The sequence below is a fragment of the Oryza brachyantha genome, chromosome 3 (assembly GCF_000231095.2).
Source record: "Oryza brachyantha chromosome 3, ObraRS2, whole genome shotgun sequence".
Classification (NCBI taxonomy): Eukaryota; Viridiplantae; Streptophyta; class Magnoliopsida; order Poales; family Poaceae; genus Oryza; species Oryza brachyantha.
This window is the reverse complement of record NC_023165.2, coordinates 14,599,941-14,614,971: the sequence shown is the minus strand read 5'-3', so window position 1 is coordinate 14,614,971 and position 15,031 is coordinate 14,599,941. Positions and strand designations below refer to the sequence as shown.

General features: G+C 45.2%; 1 protein-coding gene and 1 pseudogene across 1 annotated transcript; one reads left to right on the top strand and one right to left on the bottom strand.

Moving 5' to 3' along the window:
- The first annotated feature begins 4,035 nt into the window (after positions 1-4,035).
- On the top strand, positions 4,036-9,515 carry LOC102719943 (annotated as a pseudogene).
- Positions 9,516-10,365: 850 nt separating this feature from the next.
- Positions 10,366-13,653, bottom strand: LOC107303769 (ninja-family protein Os03g0419100). The gene is made up of 2 exons (XM_040522262.1): positions 12,615-13,653; positions 10,366-10,917 (listed from the first exon to the last, which is right to left on the bottom strand). Exons 1-2 carry the CDS (start codon positions 13,111-13,113, stop codon positions 10,493-10,495), a joined length of 924 nt encoding a protein of 307 aa, XP_040378196.1. The 5' UTR covers positions 13,114-13,653; the 3' UTR covers positions 10,366-10,492.
- Positions 13,654-15,031: the final 1,378 nt, after the last annotated feature.

Sequence of the window (15,031 nt, the reverse complement as noted above, 5' to 3'; positions counted from 1 at the left end):
GCTGCCCGGCTCACTGCCTCAACCCCTGCGCCGGAGACGACCGTCAACGCGAGCCCGGCGACACCTGCACTGGAAAGCTGGGAGCTCGGGAACAAGTGAAGGCGCAAACGTGCAGATGGATCTGTGGATGCCTGGAGAGGGAGAGATCTGGACAGGGATAAAACTAGACGTGAAATTACACTTTTAGCCCTGTAGCTTAGGTGGGATAAAACTAGACGTGAAATTACACTTTTAGCCCTGTAGCTTAGGTAGGAAATTCATATGAATAGAATTTTATTCATATACGAATTTTTCCAATAAAACCCTTTGAATCAAAGGAATGAACCCTATGAAATCCTATAAAATTCCTATGGATTATCGCTTCCTATGTAAGTTTTAGAGGAAATATAACAAGAGGTAAAATCTCATGGGAAAAATCCTATGAGTCTTTATTTCTCCCTAAATTTCTGTGTTTTTTCCTGTGCTCCAATCAAACAGTAATTCCTACGTTTTTTCTGTGTTTTGCAATCTTCTGTTTTGCACTTACATTCCTGTCAGAATGGGGCCCTTGGCAGAGGAAACACGGCATCTCGTCCTTACCCTACAGTACAGGTAGGTACCGACTCTCATCTGCCGTTGGATCATGCGAAATTAACGGTTCAGATTTAGTGTCCTGTGGTACCTCCTTGCCCTTAAGGATGGGAAAAATCCTCATTCTCAGATTAGCAAACGCTGTAGAGAGCAAAGACAAAGTATTCACAACGCTTTGCAGCAAACTGGTTAGATGCTTGATTAATCCACAGTATATATCCAATTAAAGCCAAAATGGTCAGTACTAGCTAGACCATCAAATTTCACAACCGAATTCAGTTCAGAGTCTCTTTTTTAGAGCAGGTACAATAGCAGCCTATAAGTCAGCTATAAGCATATTTTAAAAAGATAAGAGGGAAGAGAGAAAGGAAGTGGGCTACGCTCCAAAATGTGTGTATGACATGTGGAACAACAAAATATGTGTATGACATGTGGAACCATATATTGATGTTTTATAGGTAACTATTATATGAATTGGCTATTAAATTAACTATATATGAATTAGAGCTAGTTAGCTAAACTAAAAACTATACTTGCTATTACACATGGTGTGCTTAGCTCTACATCTGACTAAAATCTGATCGATCGCTACGCTAGCAATTATGAAGAAAAGATGTTCAGAAACAGAGCACTGTGCCCAGATCGATAGCCAACCTAGAAATTGAGAAAAAACGCCCAAGCAAAACCTGCAGAGAGATGGAGGACAGAACAGAGCTAGAGTAGCAAGCAGTTGATGCCGATCGATCTACTAACAAGAACACGGTGATGATTCGCCCGTTCCGTTGGTCCTCGCAGAAGCTTGCGGTTCCTCATGGATTAGCACGGATGTGGATGTTGCCGATGACTTGTTAGAGTGCCTGCTTCATCGACACGACTGATTCGCGCACGACATCCAGCGACACAAGCGCCTTGTTGACGTATTTCATGGCCATGAGCGTGTCCATCTCGAGCTCCCTCATGTGCTCCCCTGCGCTCCGGCGACTGGACCAGGGCCACCAGGCAGTGGGAGGGGGCATGCTCCACCGCATCCATGGCCTCCCAGGCGGCGGCGTTCATCATCTTGAACGCCGAGTTTGCGAATGTCTTGGCCCGTTCTGCTGGTCGGGTCCACATCAACCACCGAACCACGTCACGTCGCTCAGATGGAGGTACCGGAAGCGGGATTCGACGTCGGCGTGGGGGCCCCGAAGCCGAAGGCGACCTAGAGAGCGGTGATGGCCATCTGGAGTATCCGGGCCCCCCCCCCCCCCGGGCGGGGGGGGGGGGGGGGGAGGGGGTGGGGGGGGTCTGGTCGTCGACAACGAACACGCAGGAGATGAGGTCCCCGGCGGCGCTGATGGCCCCTGGGACCAGCGGCGCCCCGGAGGACATGCGGGCGAAGAGCCTCGCCGCCGCGTCGACGGGGGCGTCGGGGAGCGGATCCTGGCCTGAGGCGGGCGCGAGGGCTGCCAGCATCTCGGCGTCGACGTCCTCGCGGAGCTGCCCGGCGTATGGTCTCGAGGTAGATCGCAACCAATGCGACTGCAGCTTCGACCTCCTGAATGTATTCCGAGATCCTCTGCAAGACCTCCGGTCCGCCCCCCAGTTTATCTCCGCCGCCTGCACCGGCAGCTCCACCGCCGCCGCCGCCGCCGCCGCCGCCACCCCATCTCCGATCTCTCAATCTGCGAGCTCGCGTTCGTGGGGGAGAGAGAGTGTGGGAGAGACGTAGCCATAAGAGGTCGGCCCATATATCTATAACTTGTCGATTGCGCTGACGAGATATTTTTTTTGGGAAAAAGTCCCTCAACTTGAATGCGGGTGTATTATCGTCCCAAAGGTCTCTCAGCAGTTTTAGTTTATTTTTTCACTTATTTTTGCTGTTGTGGCATCTAATGGATCCCACATGTAAGTTTTTTTTATTTTTTTCTCCCTCCTCTCCTCTCCTCTCTCTCTCTTCTTCCACTGTTATATGCTTCTCCGGAGTGCGGCGGTAGCCAGCATGTGCTTCTCCCCCCTCTTTCTCCGCTATGCAAGCAGAATCGCCACCACCAATGGACGTGCTTGAGTCTCGACCCCGCTCCGCCATCCCCGCTCTCCTCCGACATCTGGCCCCACTTCATGCCCATATGCTCACCGAGTCGCGCGTCCTTTCCTCGCTCGACCACCCCTTCGTGCCCACCCTCTACTCTACGCGCGCCTCGATGTCGGGCGCTACGTGTGCTTTCTCATGGATGCTCCGGGGGCGACCTCCACGCGGTGCTCCGGCGCCGCCCCCAGTGGCCGCCTGCCCGTCGCCGCTGCAAGGTTCTATGCTGTTGAGGTGCTTCTGGAGCTCGAGTACCTGCACGCGTTTGGCTTCGTGTACCGGGACCTCAAGCCGGAGAACGTACGTCCTCCTCCAAGGCGACAGTCACGTCGTGCTCTCTGACTTCGACCTCACACTCTCGGCACCGTGGAGCCCGCCGTCCGCCGCCGCTAGGTTCAGAAACTCGACCACCGCAAGAAGAGAATTATGCCATCGTACTTCTCGACCAATGGTGATAGCATCCATGACGGCGAGATCCTAGATAACTAACTCACGCATATCCAACTGAAAATCTCCTAGTCAATCTCGAATGCATGCATGCGTCCATGCAAACATGGAGTGCTTCTTTCTCCTAGACGTGAGCTGATCCCTGGTCACATTTGCATGCATGGCTAACTAATTAGCTACTACTCACTACCAATCTCTCTGCTCACTCAACCATGCAGCACAACCACTAAGCTAGCACTCACACCATGCAACACACATACATGTGACTTCTAGACAGCTACTACCATATGACAATACAAATAAAGATGCTGAAAATTATATTTCTAACAGAGATGCCGAGCCAACGGGCGTTGCGAACTCCAAGGACTGTGTGGGCATGCACAAGTACCTCGCGCCAGAGCTCGTGAGCGGGACTGGCCATGGCAACGGCATCGACTGGTGGGCGTTCGACGTCTTCCTCTACTAGCTCGTATACGGCCGCATGCCCTTCACGTAAATGCAGCTCGACGGCGAGGCCGACGCCGCGCAGCTGTGTGACCTCATCAGCAAGCTGCTCGACAGGGACCCGCGACGACTCCAGCCTGCGTCGATGCCGTCCGCGTCAACTTCAGCTAGCGCCGCCGCTCGCGCCTAGCTCGGCCAGCCCCAGCCCGGCCAGGTCGCTGCCTGCCCAGCTACACGTGCCCAGCCGCCGCTGCCCCATGCAAAGTGAGAAAGCAGAGAGAGAGGAGAGCAAGCTGCTGACATGTAGGGACATCCTATGCCACGTCATCTGAAACCATGCAAAAACGGAGTTAATCCTGCTCTAGGACTGAGTTTGCACGGTTTAGCTTAGTTGAAGGGTAAACATTTCTGGTATTCTGGTTTAGGGACCAAAACAAATTCACGTTCTAGTTGAGGAACCTTTGATAAACTTTTTCCTATTTTTTTGGGCTTTCTCTCCTGCTTTGTAAGGCCGACGTTGTGGCGGCCCACTAACCAATCAGGCCCAAAACACTCACGCGGCGGCGGCGGCAGTGCTATGTTCTTCCTCCTTCGCTCCGTCCGCCGTCTCTCCCCACCGCCGGCGAGAGGAAGTCTGCGCGGCCAAACCGATTCCGCGATGGGGATGGGGAAGAGCAGCGAGAAGAAGGTGATCCTCCCGCCGCTGCTGCCGCCGGAGTTGGAGGACGACGAGAACGTCGCGCTCTTCAGGGGGAACGAACGAGGGCCACGCCCGCGCGCTCGCCAGGCTCGACAGGACGAGGACGAGGCCGAGCGCAAGAGGAAGGCGGCCGCCGAGGCCCTCAGGCCGAGGAATGAGCAGGAGGGCGACGACGAGGTCGACGCGCTCCCCGTCAAGACGCTGCAGGGGAAACAACAACGGTACGCTCACGTACGACCCATCATCCCATGGCGCTGTGCTCCTCACCCCCCTCCAGTTATATTTGTTGTTGTTCCGCTGCAGTGTCAGTACCAAATTGAGATAAATGTTGAACTGCGAAGCGAAATTCGCCTATGGAATGCCAATGCCTAATCACATATGACTGCAACGATACAAAAGTGGAAGAAAGAAGAGATCTCGCTGTAAATGTAGTTGCCATGGGGAAGGGTACTAAACAAATTCACTCGTGAGAAACTGGTCTTTCGGCTTTGCTATTTGCAAATTATGCATTCTGCCATTCTCGTGTACCAGGTGACTGAATTAGACATGGGGGTTAGCTGGCACGTACAGTACATAGAATCCAACATGCTTCTCCTATGAAATTGCTAAATAGTACTGTTTATATTACTGGCTTTAATGATCTTTGCTTCCTACGATAATTATCAGTTCTCCTGTAACTGAAAGATCATGGCAAGACCTTGTCCGATGAGAGAGAGAAAAAGGCGCAAATAGGTGCTAATGATGCCATTTGAAGCTTAAAGATATTTATTTTTATTTGACTATGCTACTTGGTGTTATTATACTCACAAAACATACCTGTACTGATATGAAGCCAAGAAAGCAAGATTTGACGACATTTCTAGTGGTTTTGAATCTAAATCTGAAGACAACAGAGCAGATGCCAAACAAACTATTCAAAAGGAAGAGCAGAAGGCAAAACCCAAAAGCAAAAAGGGAGACGGTAACTTACAAAAAGCTCAAACTGAATTTCCAAATGGAAAACTAATGTCAAAAGTGCTCGTATTACCTTGATTTCCTTTAATGCCTTTTGCTTCACAGAGAAACTGTTTTTTTTTCAATAAGCATTTTGCTTCTGATACATACATTAGTGCTTGTCCAGAATACGGCTGTATCAAACTTATTGCCTTGGTGTTTGGGAAAAAAAACTTATGCATTGTACTATATGATAGCACAAAATATATAATGTTTTGACCTTACTTGAGTGCCACTTTATCATTATGGATTATGGAAGATCCTACATGAGTTAGTTCGATGCTCTGTGGCCTGCTTTGTTGTTTGCATGAAAAAGAGCTTCTGGAACGTCCAAAGACAAGTTGCCGATCTCGGTGGTCAATGAGCTTCTCGGCGCCACCTTCTGTCCTTCTGCACTAAGCTGGACGTGCGCTCCGGCTATCATCAAGTGCGGATTCACCCATGCATCCGATGCGGAGAAGACAACGTTTCGTACCCACTACGACCACTTTGAGTTCCTTGGTTATGTCGCTCGGCCTCTCCAATGCGTCCTGTCCGGCGGGCGGTGTGTGCTCGTTTTCTTTCTCATCTACCGTCTGTTTCGTGTAGTTTGAGCACTTGCAACACGTCCACCTTGTCCTCGACGCGCTTCGCTCCCACGACCTCCACCTGAATCGGTCGAAGTGCTCGTTCCGCGCCGTGTCATCTCGTCCCATGGTGTTGCGATGGACAGCAACAAGGTCGAGGCCGTCGCGTCCAGGCCCGAGCCTCGCTCGGCCAGGGCGTCCAGGGCTTTCTGGGTCTAACCGGATATTACAGAGAGAGATGTTACGGCCCAACCTGAGACGGCCGTGGCCCAAGCAGCACCACCCCTCCTCACGTATGCACGGCGGCAGCGCAGATTGAGTGGCTAGTCCATGGTATTGTTTTCCTTAGATATTTTGATTGCTTTTCATAATCTTACAATTCAGTTATGGTAGAGTTGTGTACAGTGGGGTTAAATACCTCAAGACTCTTGAGAAATTAATCAAGCAAGGCAATTATCTTTGCCTGGCCTCACGGGCCATCTATAGCTCACGGCTCTTCCCCTCGCCACGCCGCCACCTCTCCCCTACAACCTACGCAGCCGCGGTAGGACTGCTGGTCCTATCGTACTGTCCTAACAGTCATTAATGTATATCCAGATTGCTCACATCCACTACATGCTCCTTGTTTGGAGGGCTTAGGAAAATTCTCACACTTAATTGATTTGCATTTCATGGAGGAACTTATCGCATGCCTGACGAAGCTTTCTGGTTATACGGAACATCGCTTTGAGATTCTACATGATAATACACTATATCTGTATCAGAACGCCTGGAATGCTGCATAGATGCGTTTAAAGTCTGGAGGAGCAACCTAGAACCTCCGAATGTCCCCCTGCAAAACTACTTTGTGCAGCCTTTTAACCTCATACTGGAATATTGGCCTGATAGGTTGGAATTCTATTAATTTTGGTGCTGGTGATAAGGAAGAAACATATGCCCTTGTTATTTCTTTTATTGCCTTGCCTCCAAATGATTCCAGACAACTTGTGATGTTACGGCATTATTTCCTTTCTTTGAAGAGAGATTCTTGGATAGGTAGCATTCTAGCAAAATTTTCTTCCATTATGCATTACTTATTCTTGGTCATTGGTTTACCCTTGAAATGCTTCGTAAATAACTTGCTATATACAGCTTTATTACATGACAATGCTGATTGCTGACGATGTATTCTGCCATGTGCTTCAATGGCAATTGGTTTAGAATAGAAGAAACTTGTATAGTCTTGCATACAGTTAAAACCCATTTGTTAATGTGGAGGCAGCAATGTCCAATTTGTTTTATTAATGTGGCTATTCACTTGGTCTCTTCCTGTCTTCCGTCAGCAATGTGCTTTCAAAATGTTTTTCATATCTGATCAGTTTTTGATAAGACCGAATGTTATTTTATGTCTAAAATAGCACTAGCAAAGGTTTCAAGTAACTTGACAACGATTTTTCTGTATCCAGAGATCGTGAAGTATTGGATGCTCTGAAAGCACTTCTCTGGGAAGGCAAACAGCAAGATATGATAAAAGCATCTGCTTTCATTAAAGCCTACTCCTAGTTACCTTTGCTCTCTCCTTTGGTTCTGCAGCCATGGCATGTTTGAGTTTCTTTTGTCTTGCACTGTCCTATCTGGCTGAGCTAATAATTGCATTGTGTTAGTTGATTTATTCGGTTAGACATCGGATAAAAGAAATTAGAGATAGAGATCGGTTTAAGAAATTTGGAATCCTCTATAACCGTTTTTCTACCGTGTCCTACTCTGACAAGAAAAGAACAGATAGAATAGAAGTTTGTTTCGGTGATCGGTAGAATCACACTCCGTATCAAATACGAGATAAACCCCTGATTCCCACCAGCGATATAAATACCGAGGAGGGGACGCCCAAATCCAACGTGCAAAATTCGTGACCCTAATTGCCCGATCGATTAGGCGCTGAAAGGGAGTCCTGAGGTAATCTCAGGAGTGCAGGAAGAAGACCCGAAGGTCGTCGACGCCTGATCAAAGGGAGAAAGACCTACTGCTACGTCGTCCATGCCTACTGCGAGGGAAAATAGAGAAGAAGAGAGGAAAGAACAGAGAAGGAGATCAACTTAGAATTCAATGGCTTCTCAATCAGGTCAGTAGATCAAATTAATTCCGCATTAGCAGAGGTGATCAATATTAGGCTAAGATTAGAAATTAACGTTGGATCAAATAACCCAACACATTGTAGTCAGTTGAACAGTGATGTGTATTTTGAACGGGCCCTCATCCGCAGGGCATTTGTGGATAATTTATAATAATGCAATAAATCTAGGGATAGGCATGAGTTGACCCTCGAGTAATTTAGGGTTGTTTCTAGTTCAACTAAATAAATCTTATTTCATAGTAAACCTTAAGTTTATTTTGTTTAACTAGAGCAGACCCTAAATTATTTGTGACTAGTGCCCATCCTTAAATAAATCACCTAGTGTGAGTCCTACTCGTATATACTCCCTCCGTTCTAAAATAAACCAATTTTTCATTTTTTCCTTTAATTTTTAACTCTTCGTCTTATTCAAAAAATTTTTGCGATTGATATTTTTGTTTTTATTAGATGATAAATTATAAATAGTATTTTACGTGTGACTAATTTTTTTCTAATTTTCTGAAAATTTTTCAAATAAGACGGATGACTAAACGTTGGACACGAAAATCGGAAAATTCTTTTTTTTTTTTTACATAGGGAGCAGTTCGTATGGACTACTCAAGGTGGCCCAGGGTCCATAGGTAGTAGCTCATCATGACTTGTGTGTAATGTGTATAAAGCCAGTTTTTCTGCTTTGTCCAAACATAATGTCCATTGTGACGCAATTTTTTTCCTTCCTTGATGGTACATAGAACATACTATTAAAGACACTCATCTCTTTCATTTCCTTTGACATAATTGCTGACGCATTTGAACGATACTTCAGCATTAATCACACTGAAGCATCTTCAAAAGAATTGCAAGTGCCGAACATGTTGGAAAATGATTCTGGTGACAGTTCCCTGTCTTGCTTCTTAGGCCGTGTTCGTCCGTCCATCTTAGATAACTTACCAACCTCGTTTTTCATACGCACGCTTTCTAAACTGTTAAACGGTGTATTTTTTTAAAAATTTTCTATAGGAAAGTTGTTTTAAAAAATCATATTAATCTATTTTATATTTTTTAATAATTAATAATTAATTAATCATGTATTAATCTATTACTACGTTTTCGGGATAAGTTAACTTATCTCCATCCAAACGAACATGGCCTTAGTTGTGGTATTAGTCGACCCTTCTGATCTGCAGTCCATCAATAATAGTTTGTCTTCCTAATATGCTACCCCCATAAGCTAAAGATCCTTATCTGATTGGGGTAATTGCCTCAGTCCTATGGGAGCCTAGCCTTCTGCAGAAGCATTAGATTCCTCTGTTTCCTCAATGGCATCAAATATCTTGAGCTTAGCCAATTTCAAGTGCAGATCCTCTTGAAGCATAGAGACTTGTCAACGGAACAGGAATTGTCGAAACGGGCCAATAAATTGTTGCCACTTAACTGCAAACGGGAGAGGCCCAACCCACTGTACTTCAGGAATCAGATTGCCCAGCGGATGCAGATGAAAAAATCATTTTGCGACACTAAGAGGCATCTCAGAGAACGAGAGATTTGAGGGCTGAGTTGAACCACACGCTGCCATCCATTAGCCTGTACAAGGAATACAAGAGGAATAATAAGAGAACGAAATCCAAAAACTGATATGAGAAAAAGGTAGCTAGGACTTTGAGTCGTGTCGCGTTTGGTGGAACTTTTGCACGCCAGGGAGCAAAACCGTGCAGCTTTCGCTGTTTTGGCGTACCCACTTTGTTAACCTATGGTACCTTTTGGTGTTTGTTAGAGCATCCCAACAGCTCATCTAAATTTGGTTATCCATATTTTCATTTGGATAATCATCTAAAACACTTTCATCTTTCATATTCCTTTGTACTCCAGCAGATCATCTATATATGATATCCTCTATATCTATTTGGAGGATTGGAGAGAGAACATCTAAATATAGAGATTCTCTCTCCTAATATGGATGACATCTAAAAATAGATGATGAGATAGATGTTCTGTTGAAGCTCACATTTTACTCTTCATTCTCTATTTCCAAAACGGAGGATGGGATGGATGAATTGTTGGGATGCTTTTACACATCTGCAGTCCTGTGCAACGTGAAACTGTTACAGGCCTGGGTAGCCATGATTTTGCTGACAATATGTGGCATAGTCATTTCGTGATCTGCCTTCATATATCTTCTTGTGTGCACCTAACCAGGCTAACACTCGCTGCATGCATCTGTTACTTATTTCTTGTTAGACACGGGCAATGCCATCCCCCGTGCAAAACTACAAATTGGCAGTCGCAAAGTGTAGTTTGCTCACGTATAAAAAGGTAAAAAAAAAACCACCAGTTTTTATTGTCTCTACTTTTATCATTATGCTCATTGAGGCTAGAAGCCAATTGCATTATTCAACTAAACTGGCAGATTGACACCCGTTTTAAAATAATCAATCGACATGCAGATGATAGTTCTTGTGAACATGCTCTGCCTGTTCTCTGCGATTTTGGTGAATTTGCTTGGACCCTCTTCCGCTGCACGCACGGAAACAGGGTGTTTATCAAAAGTGTTACAGGTTACAGGTTACAACAGGTAAAGAGTATGACAGAAAAAAAACCTCTCTAGGTAGTGATTACAAGAACACCGATGGCGAGGGATTGACGACAATATGCCTAAGCGGGTTCGAGACGTCCCCCCCGCCAGCGTGCTTCACGAACTCCGCAGGGCTATGGAATTTACCATGGCAGACACACATTATGCTCACATCCTCACCTTTCCTGTACTTGTACAGGAAGCCATCTATCTTCCTGCCATTGGGCCCTTCCACCTTGGAAGACACCATTGGCATGTCCATCATGATCTTCCCGATGTCGCCCGTGCTGCTCGTTCGCATTGTCAGGGAGCCAAGAGTCCGCAGCGGAGGCGGCTGGGTTGCGGTGCCATTCAACGGTTTCCCGGTTGATGCTGCCAGCGGAAGCCCGCTATTTTGGTTGGTATCATCAGAGGTCGATGGGCTTCTCGCCTCTGTGGATTGGCAAACTGCACTTCCATCAGGACCTGAGATAAAATTGAGAGTTTTGAGATTCTTGATGAACAGATGCAAGCATATAGTTGACTACCCATTTATGTTTCACTTTAACATCTCATTTTGGTAAGAAGACAACTAGCTAGCAAAGAGGATCTTGTTGGATCAATGGAATGATAATTTGTATGCCGACATCAGCACATAAACTATCCCGCAACCTAACGATATGTCGAGCTGTAGTATTTCTGTTTTTTGTAAACATAATCTATGCAATAGGAGCAGAGATTCTTCCAAGTACCAATCATAGATTGGAAGATGAATCAAATATATACTTGTATGCTTTCGTAGCAACGTGAACCATAAGTGTCATGTGTATTTAGTTAAGAGAGAAGTGCTAAATTTAGGTGACGCTACGTCATGCCTCTGAAGTCAAAAAAAAAATATTCATTAACTGTGTTTAAGCTGTGCATATTTAGCAAATTATGCTATAGTGGAACAAGCATAAACATGAACCTTTTATAGTTAAAATGAAGTATCAATGTCTTCTTACTTCAGAAAATGTGCTATGGCTTATCAGTGTTACCAATTAAAAGGTAAAGAGAAGTAGGAAAAAAATTACTAGAATCCCACTTTTTCTGCGATGTCAACACGTGGCACAACCGCTGGCAATTTCATTGCAATTTTGGTTACTTTCCCTAATTCCACGTTTCTCCACGGCCTAAATCCCTGCACCAAACTATCCCTATAGAGTAGAACATTGGACTATAGTTCTCATAAGTTTCTAAAACAAGTTGGTAATAAAGTCTGTTCAAGCAATATTTAAAATTCTGAACATTCTGAACATGGAAAACATTGCACAGCCCTAAATTCAAATTATGGCACACATGATCAAGTTGACATAGTGACATACTAGCAAACCAAAATTTGCATCCCGTTAGGAAAAACATTAATATAATTTAACATCCATGTAAACAATGAAGATAAATTTGATTCTGATTTGACAAGCATGCACACCCAGATTCATTTCACTAATCAAATTAAAATTTTTCATTAGACAACAACGTGAGGACAACAGAAGATGTAAGTCGATCACATCCCCGTATACTTTTAGGTCATTTGCACACATTTGGACTGGAAGATGAATCGTTTTGTGCTCGGAAACAGTAGTATGCCTGATAGTGAACACTGAAAAGCACATGTAAGTGGATCACAATCCATGTATGCTTCTATATATGTGCGCATATCAGGACTTTGAAAATTAATTGTTTTGCGCGCCAAATCTACATGCACATGTAAGGACTTTGAAACTCAATTTTTTTGTGCGCCAAAATACATGCACACGTATTAGGAGACAACCATCCTAGTCATGAGTACACTTGCCTAAAATCAGCCACTAATCTTAGTCTGTCTGGTCTAGGAGCAACTTCATGCAGTGTGTAATATTTGGACAAACAAACTTCATGCGGCATTTACCAGTTTTCATATACAATTTTTCCTAAATCTAGTTATATTCAAGTATAGCGAACTCTCCAACTTTGAGCTAACCAGACAGCCTAAATCTAATCAATAATGACCAATATTGATGGTACAAATTAGCATGTTAGAATCTTACAACAATAGCCTTCTTTTTGAGATGCATCAGCACAATGATTAACTAAAAAAAATGCTCCATAGCAAAACAAAAGTATCAACGATTGACACATGATGGTAATCAAATTATTGGTTATACCTTGATCCTGCGGTTTGGCCGAGCTGCTCCCCTGCGACCCGATTGACCTCCTCAGCTGCAACCTGTTGACCGCGCCGTCGCCGCCGTCCTCCCTGCCGGGCTTGCCTGGCCCCGCCGACGACGACCCAACGGAGATCCTCCTCTCGAGCCGCTTCCGCCGGGCCTCCAGGCGGCGCCGGTTCTGCATCTCCCGCCGGCGCCACCGCTCCTCCTCGGTCTCCGTGGGCAGCGAGCTGGTGCGCAGGAGCGGCAGCGGCGCCGCGGGTGACGGGTCCCCGTCGGCGGCGGACACCGAGCAGACGGACGCGATGGACGACGACCGCGCCAGCCGGGCGCGCTTGGCGTCCGGCGACATGTCCGTGCCGAAAAGGCCGCCCAGGGAGAGCCCCAGGCTCAGCTCGATCTCGTCCGACTCGCCGCCCACCGCGCTCCCGGACCCATCCGCCGTCGCCCTCCTCTCGCCGCCGCCGAACACGCCCAAGAAGTCCCTCGACGCCATGGGCGCCCAAGAATCCAACTTCTCCAACCCCCCCAGAAAAAAAAAATCCTTCACACAGATGCTGTTCTATTCCTCTTGCATGCTCCCAACCAATCCAGAATCCCGCACTGAAAATCTAAACAAAACCGCGCAGAACACGGCGAGCTCCCTCTTCCCGCACCAACCCGTGCTCTTCTGTGCTCAGACCGGACCCAACCACACGCCCTCCCTCCAATCCCTCCCCCCAAACCAACCAGCAATGAATCCACGGGGAAAATCAAGAACTAAACAAACTTCCACCAAAAGGAACAGAATGGCAGATTTGCTCCACGACCAGTGGGATTCGACGACGAAAGCGAGCGAGGCAGATAAGAAGAGGAGGAGGAAGAGGAGGAGGAGGAGCAAGCGAGCAAGCAATCAATCAATCATTCAGATCTCCGCAGCGTGGGCGCGGGATGCGATTGGTGGGAGAACAGTAGCAGCAGAGAGGAGAAGAAGACGAGGACGACGTGTCCGTCTAATCTCGCTTCTGTTCCGCCATTAATAATCACCAAAAAGGGCTTCCCTTTTTTCCTACTGACTCGCTTAATCAAAACGATTAGCTGTTAATTAGCCCCCCCCAACAACACAAGTGGGCGCAGATGATTAAGGAGGCGTGTTCCAATGGCCCGCCACCGCGTGGAGGGAGACCACGTGTCGACCGCCACCGACACGTGTTGGGTCCGCATGAGCTGAGCCGAGCCGGAGCCGAGCCCGGCGGATGGGGGCGGCTTGGCCTGGCTTTTGGCCCAGCGTACGGACGGGACGAACGTGTCGCCACCGCAGCGGGGAAAGCGGATGGTTCGGTGCGCAGGCACGTTTTTCTTTTACCGCTTTTCCGGTGGAACGGTGGAATGCCTTGTTTTAGGATCCTATACGGTAAAACGGATAGCGTGAAAAAAGTGGTTCACAACGCAGAGAAGAAGGGCACAGAAAAAAGATTAGCTTATGTAACCTTTGTTTCCGAATACAATTGTTTCTATATTTTTCTAATATAGATTAAGGTTAAGAAAAAATGTAGAGTGTTTCCCAATAGATATTAATAAATGAATAAGGACGAAAGTTTAGACGATAATAAAATAATGAAGAATTTTGTAGGATTAGCTTTAGAAATATACTAATTCAGTGTGTGGTTATATATTTATTAGTTTGTTATACAAAGAAGTACTCCCTCCTATTTATAATATAAGATGTTTGATTTTTTTTACTTGCAATGTTTAATCATTTGTCTTATTCAAAAAATTATGAAAATATCATTTATTTCACATGTGACTTGCTTTATTATCAAAAGAACTTTATGTACAACTTGTCATTTTTTATTTTTTACTAAATTTTTGAATAAGATGAATGATCGAACGTTGCAAAAAAACAAACATCTTACATTATAAAACAGAGTTAGTATTATAGATAGAAATTTTAATATATATTAAAATTTCTGTACAATATTTAGAAATTTGTAAGCGTAACACCATAGTATTTCTTTTCGATAAAACATACAATACCCAACAAATCTGCTGTACTATATTACAAAAATATGTTACAAATACCTTTAATAAAATGTAAATATTTATTTTTTACCATTATCTAAAAATAAACTTTCCCGTGAATAATACCTCACATAGTAGTTACAGTGGTGGACCCCCGATTTTTAAGTTAGGGGTGCAAAGTTGAGCGTAATTGTTGATCCATAAGAGTTAATAAAATATTAATAATTTATTTTAAATCAAATATAAATTAATTTTATGTTGAAAGTACAAAGTTAAGAAGACACAATTAGAATATCTTTAGAAAATACATAGTGACACCTATAAAAGATTAATACTTTAGTATAAATCAAATATAAATTCATTTTACGCTGAGATCTACAAAATAAAATAAAGAAGACAAATTTAAAATATCC

Excerpts from the sequence above, each read along its gene's own strand:
- LOC107303769 (XM_040522262.1), bottom strand. The coding sequence starts at position 13,113 with ATGGCGTCGAGGGACTTCTTGGGCGTGTTCGGCGGCGGCGAGAGGAGG. Across the intron at positions 10,918-12,614 it reads GGCCAAACCGCAGGATCAAG|GTCCTGATGGAAGTGCAGTT; the intron begins GTATAACCAATA and ends ATTTTATCTCAG.